The sequence below is a fragment of the Dendropsophus ebraccatus genome, chromosome 9 (assembly GCF_027789765.1).
Source record: "Dendropsophus ebraccatus isolate aDenEbr1 chromosome 9, aDenEbr1.pat, whole genome shotgun sequence".
Classification (NCBI taxonomy): Eukaryota; Metazoa; Chordata; class Amphibia; order Anura; family Hylidae; genus Dendropsophus; species Dendropsophus ebraccatus.
In genome coordinates, this window is record NC_091462.1 from 116,855,578 (window position 1) to 116,870,597 (window position 15,020).

Below are 15,020 nucleotides of genomic sequence, written 5' to 3' on the forward strand. Positions count from 1 at the left end.
GTCATTGGCATATTGGATGAGGCCCGTGATCAGCTCTATCAGGTCAGCATACAACCTGTTAAGGCTATCAAAGACCTTTCAGAAAACATTGTAGATGGTTGCACTGGTCAAGAGGACAGACTCCTGGTTACGTCTACAGAAATTTTGTTTATTGGATGCAGATTATCAGTAGACCCTGTTTTATTGTTTTTGAGAAGATCCCCTTAGCAATGTCTTCTGGAAAAACCAGTGTTGTGGCCAGAGGAAGAGCGAGAAGCCGGTCCCACCCTTCACACCTGTTTCTGACCTGTAAACAATCCCTGGGAGACCAATGACCCAACATTGTGTTTACTGCCACAATAGCTCCAGGCTAAGGGTAACGGGAAGGGAAAAAGAACTTAGAAATTAGAATTGACCATCAAATTCAGTGCTAATCGGACATGCTCAGATTGACCTGCAATCCATTTTACGATGCTATGAGGTTTCATTATCAGGTTTATATCTATCCCCTGCAACACAGTATGGAACATGGTGGACAATGCAAGAGATGTGCCGCTGTGTATGAGTAGTAATAATAATAGTAGTAAGAGTGCCACGACCCGGGGCTGCTAGGTGGTAACAGCAGTGGACTAGGTGGTGATTGGTTGGGCAGTTGTCACGGTCCACCCCCAGGTACACTAGCACCAGGCTTTGGAAGGGTAGCACTAAGTTTGTGGGGGTGCACGTACAAAAACAGGACAGAGTCCAGCACTTAATCAAGATATACAGTAGCTTTACATGTAAACTTTTCTGTGCAATACAATAAAATGAAATGAGTGCAAAAGATAATCACAAAAATTGGTGTATAACAATGTCCTTTCTCCTGACGGCCAACACAGAAGGTTTATGGTTTAGGGACTTGCTGAAGTTGGTGTAACTTAAGCGTCTTAAAGTTCAGGGGATGTCTTGGGGCTTTGCCTATTAATACAGTACTCTGCCGGGATGACTTGTAGTGTGACTTGTGTAGAAGAAGACGACTAAAGGCCCTATTCCACGAAACGATTATCGGCCGATATCGCCCGCTACAGACGATAATCGTCCCGTGGAATAGAGTGCAACGATCAGCCGACATCGTTCATGTCGGCTGATAGTGGCAGTCGCTTGTTTTTCAACATGTTGAAAAACAAGCGACTGATACAGCAACGATCTGCTGCCTTCGCTCCGTTAAATAGGATCCTATGGGCTGCCCGGACGATCAGCGATCACTCGGGCAGCCCCCCCCCCCCCCCCCCCCCCGCAGCTCCCCGCTGCCCCTCCCGCACTCGCCAGCTCACTGCAGCCGCGTTGAATAGTGGCGGCAGCGAGCGGGGAACGTTGAGCAAACGAGCGCTGAGAGCGCTCGTTTGCTCCTCTAGATGGCCCGTGGAATAGGGCCATAAGAAGAGACAAGAAGAAGACCACCTTTTGCCAGAAGAGCCCAAAGTGTTCTAGGTCTGGTAATATGAGTCCCAGGGTTGAACTGGGCAAAGCTAACCCCTCAAGGTTCCCATGAGTAGGTCAAGCAAGTTCTAGTGGAGTACTTCAGCTTATGCTCTTTGCTCCACTGTGGATCAATCCTGTTAGGTGGAATGTCCTGAAGAGTAGAATATCCAAGGTGTAGGCAAGGTTTATCCAGATAACAGTTACCCCACCTGTGGGTTTAGTACTTCATAACTTTTATTGTAAAGTATGCTCTCTCTCTCTCTCTCTCTCTCTCTCTCACCAGCCCCAACTAACTGAGAATGGCCCAGGGACATGGCCTGGGCCAGGCCTCACTGTAAACTACAGCAGGAACTCTTTCTCTGTCTTGTTCTCTCTTTAAATACCAACTAGAAAGACCCTCCCACCAGGAACTAACTGGGAAGGTGACTGGGACTAACCTCCTATTGGTGGGGAAAGTGCTGGAAGAAAGTGATGAGAGCGTGTGGTAGGGTGAGAGAGTGTGAGGGACCTAAACCAGTGATTGGATTACACAACCCAGCAAAACAAAGTTAACCCTTTACATTCCTTCAGCTGTGCTTGAGACTAGGGAGAGTGAGACACCAGGTGGTGATAGTGTGGAAAGGCACCCATCATCCCAGAGTGTAACACACAATAGAGATTCATTCTTACAGGTGGAAAAGGACTTAGTGGCACACCTGTATCGGGACACTACAGCAGTAGTAGTATGGCTGTGTTGGGGCAGTAGTATCAGTAATAGTACCATATGGATCATGCGCCTACCCTATAGGGGAGCGATACAGAGATGGATACCTGATACCAGTAATGGAAACAAGACTGGATAGATGTCTGAGGGGTAGATAGCCAAGTCCCTGATGAGAGGAGCAGACATGCCAGTAGTCACATAGGCCATACACTCAGGGGAAGCCATCTCCAGGTGTCTTGGAAGTCAGGATCCAATTGTGTTTATATACTGCCGAGACCCCTAAGGGGAGAACATTTTGGATAGTGTAAAGAGGTCAGGGGTCTAATCCTGGTAGGGGCATATACACAAATGAATGTTATACTGGCCTGTAATGTGTCACCTTATCCTGGATGTAGTCAGTGACTATGTTTGGGTAATTTCCTAAGCACATATGTGTTTTCACAAAAGCAGAAGGTGCTTATAGGTCTCGTATTACCTCAGTTCATATAAGAGGACTCTTAGATTCTAATTCTATCTTCACAATTCCCCCCCCCCCTCCAAAAAAAAAGGTAATAATTCCACCATGGTGGGTAATTTACCTCACCATTAGTTCCCCCAGTAGGTAGGTAGTTTCCCGCACCATTAGTTTCCCCAGTAGGTAGTTTCTCCCACCATTAGTTCCCCCAGTAGGTAGTTTCTCCCACCATTAGTCCCCCCAGTAGGCAGATAGTTTCCCCCACCATTAGTTCCCCCAGTAGGTAGTTTCCCCCACCATTAGTTCCCCCAGTAGGTAGGTTTTTTCCCCAACCATTTGTTCCCCCAGTAGGTAGGTAGTTTCCCCCACATTTAGTTACCCCAGTAGGTAGGTAGTTTCCCCCACCATTAGTTCCCCAAGTAGGTAGGTTTTCTCCCCAACCATTAGTTCCCCCAGTAGGTAGGTAGTTTCTCCCACCATTAGTTTCCCCAGTAGGTAGTTTCCCCCACCATTAGGTCCCCCAGTAGGTAGTTCCCCCCACCATTAGGTCCCCCAGTAGGCAGATAGTTTCCCCCACCATTAGTTCCCCCAGTAGGTAGTTTCCACCACCATTAGTTCCCCCAGTAGGTAGGTTTTTTTCCCCAACCATTAGGTCCCCCAGTAGGTAGGTAGTTTCTCCCACCGTTAGTTTCCCCAGTAGGTAGTTTTCCCCACCATTAGTTCCCCCAGTAGGTAGTTTCCTCCACCTTTAGTTACCCCAGTAGGTAGGTAGTTTCCCTCACCATTAGTTCCCCCAGTAGGTAGTTTTTTTCTCAACCATTAGTTCCCCCAGAAGGTCGGTAGTTTCTCCCACCAGTCGTTTCCCCAAGTAGGTAGTTTCTCCCACCATTACTTCCCCCAGTAGGTAGTTTCCCCCACCTTTAGCTCCCCCAGTAGGTAGGTATTTCCCTGCACCATTAGCTCCCCCAGTAGGTAGGTAGTTTCTACCACCATTAGTTTCCACAGTAGGTAGTTTCTCCCACCATTAGTTTCCACAGTAGGTAGTTTCTCCCACCATTAGTTCCCCCAGTAGGTAGTTTCTCCCACCAATAGTTCCCCCAGTAGGTAGGTAGTTCCCACATTAGGAACACAGGTTAGGAGTTTATACACTTTTTTAAAATTATTATGGTGTGAGAAACCCTTTGAGCCTTTGTATGATAAGGGGAAGTCGCCATCTGCTGGTAACAAGAGAAACTACACATTGTCCATCGAAGTCTAAATCACGGGCATCCAAAAGGTTCCCAGCACCAGCTGGAAGATTTCTATTACCCCTGTCCGCTGTGAAGCTGGGAAATCTATTACATTCCCTGTACAAGTCCCCCATTATTGTGGCAATGGACCCCACTGACCGATCCCTCATCTCACAGTGATGGACTCCACTGACAGATCCCTCATCTCACAGCGATGGACCCCACTGACCGATCCCTCATCTCACAGTGATGGACTCCACTGACAGATCCCTCATCTCACAGCGATGGACCCCACTGACAGATCACTCATCTCACAGTCACAACTTTACGGCCCCTCATATATTAGCAATGGACACTACTGATCTTCCCGTCATCTGATCGCAATGGACCCCACTCACCGCTCCCTTATGTGACTGTATTTGACCTGACAGAAACAATTCTGCTTGCTTTGTGGTCCGGACAGATTATCTGCCCCCAATGGAGCCTCCAACCCAGGCCAAGGCCACAGTGATCTGCAACTCCTCAGCTGCTCAAGCACTAGGGGGCACTGTAACAAGTCACACCGTGAATAACCCTACATCTCGGTAACCATATGTATTTCATTGTATAGAGGACAATGGCTCTCAGGTCATGTGGGAGACACAGGCGACGTACACTCCTCCACCAGTAGGGGGAACTGTAACATGCTGAACCATCCAGAATACTGGACAGATGATAGGGTCACATGTTCTGTGCTCAGGAACCCCGGCAGCTTAAATAACCTCTGACCTGTTGTTTCCCATCTACAGTGCGTTTATGGCCTGTAGTAAATACAGATGGGAATCATTGGTTTATGGCCTGTAGTAAATACAGATGAGGATTGTTGGTTTATGGCCTGTAGTAAATACATATGGGAATCGTTGGTTTTTGGCCTGTAGTAAATACAGATGAGGATCGGTGCCGGTGCGCTGGATTTTTGGTGACTGAGCAGAAATATTATGACTGGGAACAAAGTGCAGCCTGAGAAGGCTTGTGATGTCACGGGGGCAAAGTCCTTGTGATGTCAGCGCTGACCCTGGGTCACTCTGCTCTTATGTAAGAGACGGGATACTACGTGTCATAGGTGTTCCAGGAGAGGGTTCCCTGTTAGAGGGTAACTGCGGAATATTTACTATGAACAACCATGATCACATGACCCAGCTATATAATTTAGCAATCAGCCAATTACATGATAGATGTAATCACTAGATGGAAGTAGTCTGTCCTGTATACGCCTCCCCCATCCTTATACATGAGCAACAAAGGGAGCACAAATCCGTGGTATAAAACACATTTATTGTGTGTAGTGATGTCATCAGGAGGGAGGAGCCTCCAGCTCCACCCACCCCATGTTCTGTATGAGAGGAGATATAAATATAATAACCTATAGGGCAGCTGAGCTGTCCATGGAGGTGATACACCTCGTCAGTGGCCCCCGAGATTTTGGAGGATCTGTGGTCCCTGGCTGCTCAGGCCTTTTTCTTGTGAGGCCGGCGGAGGTAGGTCTGGATGTAGAAGTTGAGGAAGAGGATGATGAGAGTGATGATGTAGATAAAGACGGCTAAATTAAACCCATCTGGGAAGGGGCAGTCAGTGAACAGGTTGTATCCGGAGTGAAGAGCGATTGCTGCAAACTGGGTCTACAGAGAGAAGAGGGAAGAATTAGTGTGTTACGTGTCAGGAACATCCTGGACCCTGGGGCCACTCTGGTGTCTGGGTCCTGAATACATGTCTGGGGGGTCTGGGTATTGGCTACATCTCCGGGAGGTCTGGGCTCTGACTACATCTCCGGGAGGTCTGGGCTCTGACTACATCTCCGGGAGGTCTGGGCTCTGACTACACCTCCGGGAGGTCTGGGCTCTGACTACATCTCCGGGAGGTCTGGGCTCTGACTACATCTCCAGGAGGTCTGGGCTCTGACTACATCTCCGGGAGGTCTGGGCTCTGACTACACCTCTGGGAGGTCTGGGCTCTGACTACACCTCTGGGAGGTCTGGGCTCTGACTACGTGTCCGGGAGGTCTGGGCTCTGACTACATCTCCGGGAAGTCTGGGCTTTGACTATGTGTCCAGGAGGTCTGGGCTCTGACTACATCTCTAGCAGGTGTCCAGGAGGTCTGGGCTCTGACTACATCTCCAGGAGGTTTGGGCTCTGACTATGTGTCCAGGAGGTCTGGGCTCTGACTATGTATCCAGGAGGTCTGGGCTCTGACTACATCTCCAGGAGGTCTGGGCTCTGACTACATCTCCAGGAGGTCTGGGCTCTGACTACATCTCCAGGAGGTCTGGGCTCTGACTACGTGTCCTGGAGGTCTAGTGTATAATTTGTATTACCAGCTGCAGGATGGTCAGGTAGCGTTTCCACCAGAGATATTTCTGCACTGCTGGTCCCAGCACAGCGAGCGCATAATACAGGTACATGAAGATGTGGACAAAGGAGTTCAGCATCCCGATGAAAAATGCTGCAAAGACAAGAGAGACAGTGATGGCGGCATCTTCTATCTGCCCCTAGGAGGGCTGACAACCTGTATATACTAAGAACCCATATCTACAGGTTCAAAAGACACGAGTGACACCAGAGATGGAGCTGAGAGCGGCGCTCATAGTATTATCCAGTCTGACAGATGTTGCATTGTTACTACAAAGGGTTAAAGCTAAGAATGTGGGGGGGAGGGGAGAAGCGAGGGTTGGGGGGGACACAGAGGTCCTTCATACTCACCCTGCCCCCCGGCCACGTACTTGACCCCAGCCCACCAGTTGAAGATCATGGTGGCGTGGTGATAAACGTGAAGGAACGAGATCTGATTAAACTTCTTCCTCATAATGAAGAAGATCTGAGAGGGAAGAGACGATGAGAAATCCATGAGAGCTGAGATACAGTGCACCCCAGATTGGTGAGATACACCCCAGATTGCTGAGATACACCCCAGATTGCTGAGATACACCAAAGATTACAGAGCAATAGCCTGGATTATGGAGATACGCAGCACATTACTGGTAGATTATTTAGATACAACCAATATTACTAAGATATACCCCATACTGCTGAAGTGTACCCCACATGAGATACACCTCACACCACTTAGATACATTTTAGATTGCTGAAATACAAGGGGTCTGTCCTAGTCCGAGGCTCCGTGAAGCTCCTACTTACTGTGTCCAGAAGTTCAATCACTTTGGAGAAGAAGAACCACCAGCAGACCCTCGCCATCTACAAGAGACCATGAGATCAGGGTGGGAGGACCTCCATAGCTGGCCATCTGTGCAGCAGTGAGGATATAGAATAGTATTGGAGCATTATAACAGGGGGCGGGGGTCACAACCTTTCTCTTACAATACAGCACAGCTGCCTGGACCCCAAAGATCTGCCAACACCTCTATACCACTAGGCCCTCCCGGCAGGGCTACCACTGGATGATTATGGAGTCTGGTCTAAATGACTATAGGGCCTGGTCTCGGTCTGAATGAGAATAGGGGGTCTCGTCTAAGGTCTGGATGACTGTAGGGGTCTGGATGTCTATAGGGGTCTGGCCTGGGGTATGGATGACTATAGGACTTTGGTCTAGGGGTCTGGATAACTATATGGGTCTGGTCTGGGATCTGGGTGACTATAGGGGTCTGGACTCTGGATTACCACAGGGGCCTGGTCTGAGCTCTGGATGACTATATGGGTCTGGTCCAAGGTGTGGATGACTATAGGGGTCTGGTCTAGGGGTCTGGATAACTATATGGGTCTGGTCTGGGATCTGGGTGACTATAGGGGTCTGGACTCTGGATTACCACAGGGGCCTGGTCTGAGCTCTGGATGACTATATGGGTCTGGTCCAAGGTGTGGATGACTATAGGGGTCTGGTCTAGGGGTCTGGATGACTATATGGGTTTGGTCTAAGCTCTGTGTGACTATAGGGGTATTGCCTGAGGTCTGGATGGCTATATGTGTCAGGTCTAAGGTCTGGGTGGCTATATGGATCTGGTCTAAGGTTTGGATGATTGTATATGACAGGTCTAAGGTATGGATGACTATGTAGGTCTCGACTGGGGTCTGGATGACTATGTAGGTCTGGACTGGGGTCTGGATGACTATAGGGGTCTGGAATTGGGTCTGGATGACTATGTAGGTCTGGACTGGGGTTTGAAAGACTATAGGGGTCTGGACTGGGGTCTGGATGACTATTGGGATCTGGATGTCTTTAATAATAATAATAATAATAATAATAATTTTTATTTATATAGCGCCAACAGATTCCGCAGCACTTTACAATTCTGGAGGTACATACATAGACAAAAAATCGACATTACAGAGATACATATAATTATCCATACATGAGGAGTGAGGTCCCTGCTCGCATGCATGAGCTTACATACTATCAGGAGGGGGTGCGAGACAAAATGGCAGAGGGGCAAAGTGCATCGTTGTTCTTATGGTCCCGCCATCTTTATAAATAAGCCAGTGCGGGTAAGGGGGGGGTGAACCTGTCACCAGCCAATGCCTGCATGCACAGGTCTAAGTGCTTAAATGCTTGGTGTGTGTGTGTGCGTGTATGTATGTGTCTGTGTGCGTGTGCGTGGTGGAGGTGTGTGTGTGTGTGTGTATGTATGTGTCTGTGTGTGTGTGCGTGGTGGAGGTGTGTGTGTGTGTGTGTGTGTGTGTGTGTGCGTGTATGTATGTGTCTGTGTGTGTGTGCGTGGTGGAGGTGTGTGTGTGTGTGTGTATGTATGTGTCTGTGTGTGTGTGCGTGGTGGAGGTGTGTGTGTGTGTGTGTGTGTGTGCGTGTATGTATGTGTCTGTGTGTGTGTGCGTGGTGGAGGTGTGTGTGTGTGTGTGTATGTATGTGTGTGTGTGTGTGTGTGTGCGTGTATGTATGTGTCTGTGTGTGTGTGCGTGGTGGAGGTGTCTGTGTGTGTGTGTGTATGTATGTGTGTGTGTGTGTGTGTGTGTGTGTGTGCGTGTATGTATGTATGTGTCTGTGTGCGTGGTGGAGGTGTCTGTGTGTGTGTGTGTGTGTGGAGGGGGGTTGAGGGTTGAGTCAAAATTAGGGAACCTGGTAAGCCTGTTTGAACAGATGTGTTTTGAGGGCACGTTTGAAGCTTTGGGTATTGGAGGTGAGTCTGACAGTCTTGGGTAATGTATTCCATAGAACTGGTGCAGCTTGGGTGACGTCCTGGAGACGGGAGTGAGAGGTGCGGATCAAGGTGGATGTTAATCGTAAGTCATTAGAAGAGCGTAGGGCACGGGTAGGGCGGTAGACAGAGATGAGGGAGGAGATATAGGGAGGTGCAGCACTGTGGAGAGCCTTGTGGGTGAGCAGGAGGACTTTATATTGTATCCTGTGTTTAATAGGGAGCCAGTGTAGTGACTGGCACAGGGGGGAGGCATCGGTATAGTGACTGGCACAGGGGGGAGGCATCAGTGTAGTGACTGGCACAGGGGGGAGGCATCAGTATAGCGGCTGGACATGGGGATGAGCCTGGCCGCTGCATTGAGAATGGACTGGAGAGAGGAGAGTTTAGAGGAAGGAAGGCCGATTAGTAAGGAATTGCAGTAGTCAAGACGGGAATGAATAAGAGCGACAATGAGAGTTTTAGCAGATTCGACAGGAAGGAAGGGACGGATTTTAGAGATGTTTTTTAAATGCAGATTACAGGAACCTGAAAGAGATTTAATATGAGGAGTGAAGGAGAGATCCGAGTCACACATAACCCCAAGGCAGCGGGCTTGTTGTGTAGGGGTTATGGTCGCACCACAGACAGAGATGGAGATGCCAGGTGGAGGGTGTTTAGCAGAGGGAGGGAAGACAAGAAGCTCAGTCTTAGAAAGGTTTAGTTTTAGGAATAGGGAGGACATAGCGTTAGAGACGGCAGACAGACAGTTACTGGTGTTCTGTAGAAGTGCGGGGGTGATATCACGGGAGGAGGTATAGAGCTGGGTATCATCAGCATAGAGATGGTATATAGCTGGGTATCATCAGCATAGAGATGGTATATAGCTGGGTATCATCAGCATAGAGATGGTATATAGCTGGGTATCATCAGCATAGAGATGGTATATAGCTGGGTGATATCACGGGAGGAGGTATATAGCTGGGTATCATCAGCATAGAGATGGTATATAGCTGGGTGATATCACGGGAGGAGGTATACAGCTGGGTATCATCAGCATAGAGATGGTACTGAAAACCAAACTTGCGGATGATTTGTCCAATGGGTAAAGTGTAAAGTGAGAAAAGGAGAGGGCCCAGGACTGATCCCTGAGGAACCCCGACTGTAAGGGGGAGAGAAGATGACGTGGAGCCAGAAAGTGATACACTAAAGGAGCGGTCGGAGAGATAGGAGGAGAACCAGGAAAGAGCAGAGTCCTTGAGGCCGATAGAGCGGAGCCTGGAGAGGAGGAGCTGGGGGGCTACAGTGTCACATACTACAGATAGAGCGGAGCGTGGAGAGGAGGAGCTGGTGGTCTACTGTGTCAAAAGCTGCAGATAGGTCCAGGAGGATGAGAAGTGAATGGTCACCTTTAGATTTGGCGGTGAGGAGATCGTTAGAGACTTTAGTCAGGGCAGTTTCTGTAGAGTGGTGAGGACGGAAACCGGACTGAAGGGGGTCAAGGAGAGAGTTGTCAGAGAGGTAGCAGGTTAGGCGGGAATAGACCAGACGTTCCAACAGTTTGGAGATAAAAGGAAGATTAGAGACAGGCCGATAGTTGGCTGCACAGGACGGGTCTAGGGAGGTTTTTTCAGTAAGGGAGTGATAATGGAGTGTTTGAAAGCCGAGGGGAAGATGCCAGAGGAGAGGGAGAGGTTGAAGATTTTAGTAAGGTAAGTAGTGACAACAGGAGAGAGAGACTGGACAAGGTGTGAGGGAATAGGGTCACTAGGGCAGGTGGTGGGGCGAGAGGAGGCTAGGAGTCTGGAGACTTCCTCCTCTGTTACAGGTTCAAATACTGAGAGGGAAGAGGAGGAAATACAAGAGGGAATGGGATCAACACTTCTTTGGGACTGGGAGGTGATCTCCTGACGGATGGTATCTGTCTTTTCCTTGAAGTAGGATGCTAGGTCTTCAGCACAGAGGTTAGTTACGGGTGTCTGAACTTTGGGTTTGAGGAGGGAGTTGAGGGTATCAAAGAGACGTTTTGGGTTATGGGATAGAGAAGAGATGAGAGAGGTAAAGTAAGATTGTTTAGCAGAATGAAGAGCGGAGTAGTAGCTTCTAAGCACAAATTTGTAATGTAGGAGGTTTGCATCAGTTTTAGACTTCCTCCACGAACGTTCAGCACACCTAGAACACCGTCTAAGAAAACGAGTTGAAGGTGTGTGCCAAGGTTGTGGTCGTCTGCGTTTTGCTGATTGAGGTGTGAGGGGTGCCATTTTGTCAAGGGTTGTTTTGAGGGTGTCGTGATAGCACTTGGCAGCCAGATTGGGACAGGAGAGCGAAGAGATAGGGGTCTGGTCTGAGCTCTGGATGACTATAGGGGCCCGGACTGGGGTCTGGATGTCTTTAGGGGTCTGGTCTGAGCTCTGGATGACTATAGGGGTCTGGACTGGGGTCTGGATGTCTTTAGGGGTCTGGTCTGAGCTCTGGATGACTATAGGGGTATGTACTGAGGTCTGGATGACTATAGGGGTCTGGACTGGGGTCTGGATGACTATAGGGTTCTGGACTGGGGTCTGGACTGGGGTCTGGATGACTATAGGGGTCTGGACTGGGGTCTGGATGACTATAGGGTTCTGGACTGGGGTCTTGATAACTATAGGGGTCTAGTAAAGGCCGCCCTACTTCACTCCACAGCTTGCTGTGTGGAATATCCTGGCTCTCCCCATGTATAACGCACCAGATTTTCTGACATGTTTTCAGGCTCCATCCCGGTTTCCTCCCCACCCCTACTGTAATAAGAGAAACAGATCACTGGTCTCAGGGAGACCAGCCAAATGATAACACTGCCGGCTTCCTGTTAAAGCGCCCAATGCAGTAAAATCCTAAGTGCATTGCCCCCTGGGAAACATGAATATGCAAAAGAAAAACCTGTGGAGCCTCATCAAAGAGTCTCGAAACACAGGACCAGCCAGATATCCCTCCGGGAAGGACCCAGCCAAGGGGCGGCTTCTGTAAGGAAACCACCAAATCCACCATATTAAGTGGCCTTATAAGTCATTGTAATGACAAGGGATAAACCAAGGCTGGGTAACCATCCACATACAGCTGTTTCAGGGTGTTGCCCCTCATCAGTGTGGAGCAGGATTCTGGCTAGGTGGGAGCAATGCCTAGTAGAGCCATAAGAGAAACAGATCACTGATCTCAGGGAGACCAGCCGAACGATAACACTGTAATAAGGTATAATAGACAAGACTCACCCGCAGGCCTAGCTCACTGTTACTGTAGTCCACCGGCTGGCAGAAATAGCTGTAGCCGGCCTGCACCGATGTCACCAGGAACTGAGGAGGAAATGAGGTGGTCATAGACAGTATGGAGGTAGAGGGAAACAGCAAAGCAGGGTGGAGTATATAGAGCAGGGTGCAATATATAGATCAGGTGGAGTATATAAAGAATCAGGGTGGAGTATATGGCTCAGGGTGCAGTATATAATCAGGGTGGAGTATATGGATCAGGGCAAAATATATAGAAGATAAGGGTGGAGTACATAGTAGATCAGGGTGGAGTATATAGAAAATCAGGGTGTTGTATATGGATCAGGGTGGAGATTATAGATCAGGGTGGAGATTATAGATCAGGGTGGAGTATATACAAGATCACATCTCCAGATAAAGATTCACCTCATAGAACATATAGACTGAGAGCCCGACCAGAGCCAGGTTATAGATCAGGAGGATGGAGCGCAGGGTGAAGGGCTCTCGCCCCTCCATCAGTTTAGGGCCCAGGGCCACAAGAACCAGGTAGATGGCAAAGATCAGGACCACGGGGACGGGTGAGTAGACGAGGAGCCAGGGGTCCGTGCGGCTGTCTGCAAATACCAGGAGACAGAATGAAGGTTATCCTGGGTCACACAACATGGAGCCAACCATTAATCTCAGGGCATCAGTCGGTGTCACCCTACAGTAGGAGGAGCACAACCCTAGTCTCAGGTCATCAGTCGGTGTCACCCTGGAGGAGCACACCGGTAATCTCAGGGCATCAGTCGGTGTCACCCTGGAGGAGCACACTGGTAATCTCAGGTCATCAGTCGGTGTCCCCTACAGTAGGAGGAGCACACCGGTAATCTCAGGGCATCAGTCGGTGTCACCCTACAGTAGGAGGAGCACACCCCTAGTCTCAGGTCATCAGTCGGTGTCACCCTACAGTAGGAGGAGCACACCCCTAGTCTCAGGTCATCAGTCTGTGTCACCCTACAGTAGGAGGAGCACACCCCTAGTCTCAGGTCATCAGTCGGTGTCACCCTACAGTAGGAGGAGCACACCCCTAGTCTCAGGTCATCAGTCGGTGTCACCCTACAGTAGGAGGAGCACACCCCTAGTCTCAGGTCATCAGTCGGTGTGACCCTTCAGATACTTCATGTTCTTACCTCCATTTTTCACGGCCCAGATGTAGAAATCCTGAACGGCCTCCCATGTGGAGCCCATCCTGCAGACCTGCAACACACAATGCAGGGCTCATCCCAGGACTCCTACAGACCCTTATGGATCCCTATAATGGAAGGCAGCAAGAGAACATGAGCCCTGCGGCCCGGATGACCATGGACCCTGCGGCCCGGATGACCATGGACCCTGCGGCCCGGATGACCATGGACCCTGCGGCCCGGATGACCATGGACCCTGCGGCCCGGATGACCATGGACCCTGCGGCCCGGATGACCATGGACCCTGCAGCTAGTCGTGTCTCATCGCATCTCACCATTGTGACCCGGAAAGTTCAGTCCTGAACACGTAACTAATAAGCAGAGTTACTGGCAGGTGTGAAACCAGCTTTATAAAGAATCTCTTGTTCTGGAGGAGCTCTCCTGTCCTGTTTCACACAGATAACACAGCAGTATGAATGGGCGCGGTGTAATACTTACTTTAACCTGTGGTGGAGCTGCAGGAAAACTGAGCAGTTACCCCTATAACATTGTACTCCAGAAATGTCCCAGCAACAGCGCCACCTGGTGTGGGTATGACCACTAAGCGCCTGTGCCTCCTCTAAGAACTGTAACCATGAAGATTGCCGCGGAGGTGTAAAATAAATCTGTGACCTGTGTATTGTTTTCTCAGAGAAGCATCAGGTCGGTGAGAATCAGAGCCGGTAACCTGGAGACTAATCCCTGAGTGCAGAGCTAAGAATATCCACAGGAGGTGGTGACCTCTGTCCGCTCACCCCTGTGCAGCCACCCCCTCACCCCTGTGCAGCCACCCCCTCTCACCTGTGCAGCCGCCCCCTCTCCCCTGTGCACTTGCCCCTCTCACCTGTCCAGCCGCCCCCTCTGACCTGTGCAGCCGCCCCTCTCACCTGTGCAGCCGCCCCTCTCACCTGGCCAGCCACCCCCTCTCACCTTTTTCTAGCTGCCCGCTCTCACCTGTGCAGCAGCCCCTCTCACCTGTGCAGACGCCCACTCTCACCTGTCCAGCAGCAGCCCCTCTCACCTGTGCAGATGCCCCCTCTCACCTGTCCAGCCGCCCGCTCTCCCCTGTCCAGTCACCCACTCTCACCTGTCCAGCAGCAGCCCCTCTCACCTGTCCAGCCGGCCCTCTCCCCTGTCCAGTCGCCCGCTCTCACCTGTCCAGCCACCCACTCTCACCTGTGCAGCCGCCCCTCTCACCTGTCCAGCAGATCCCTCTCACCTGTGCAGCAGCAGCCCCTCTCACCTGTGCAGCCACCCCCTCTCACCTGTGCAGCCGCCCGCTCTCACCTGTGCAGCCGCCGCCTCACTGCTGAGCCTCCACAGCACTGTGTCACTCTGAGCCGTCACTATAACCCCGGTCACCCGCACTGAATGGAGGATTCATTACACAACAGAGGAGATGACTGCACTGCCCTCCCCCAGAGCATAACTCCACATTAACCCTTTAGCTGCAGGGACTGACTTCATCCTTCTATAGTGTGAAGATTACACCACTAGAGAGGGCAAAGCGATGTTCTGCAGGTCTGTAGAGGGGTCCTCCACAGATCTGCAGAACATCGCTCTGTCCTCTTGCTACTGACAGATACATAATGAAATATACTGCAGATTATTACAACACTGACCTCTCTAGAGA

General features: G+C 50.2%; 1 protein-coding gene across 2 annotated transcripts; it reads right to left on the reverse strand.

The window, feature by feature from the left end:
• Positions 1 to 5,119: 5,119 nt before the first annotated feature.
• LOC138800578 (very long chain fatty acid elongase 4-like) lies at positions 5,120 to 14,753 on the reverse strand. 2 transcript variants are annotated; one of them, XM_069982353.1, is made up of 8 exons: positions 14,675 to 14,753; positions 13,355 to 13,421; positions 12,609 to 12,796; positions 12,189 to 12,269; positions 6,998 to 7,054; positions 6,563 to 6,677; positions 6,178 to 6,305; positions 5,120 to 5,484 (listed from the first exon to the last, which is right to left on the reverse strand). In XM_069982353.1, the coding sequence occupies exons 2-8, from the start codon at positions 13,410 to 13,412 to the stop codon at positions 5,314 to 5,316; spliced, it is 798 nt and encodes a 265-aa protein (XP_069838454.1). In that variant the 5' UTR covers positions 13,413 to 13,421; positions 14,675 to 14,753; the 3' UTR covers positions 5,120 to 5,313. The 2 variants fall into 2 exon arrangements, with proteins under 2 accessions (XP_069838454.1, XP_069838455.1); XM_069982354.1 differs by lacking the exon at positions 14,675 to 14,753 and adding an exon at positions 13,847 to 14,127.
• Between the last annotated feature and the right edge of the window lie 267 nt (positions 14,754 to 15,020).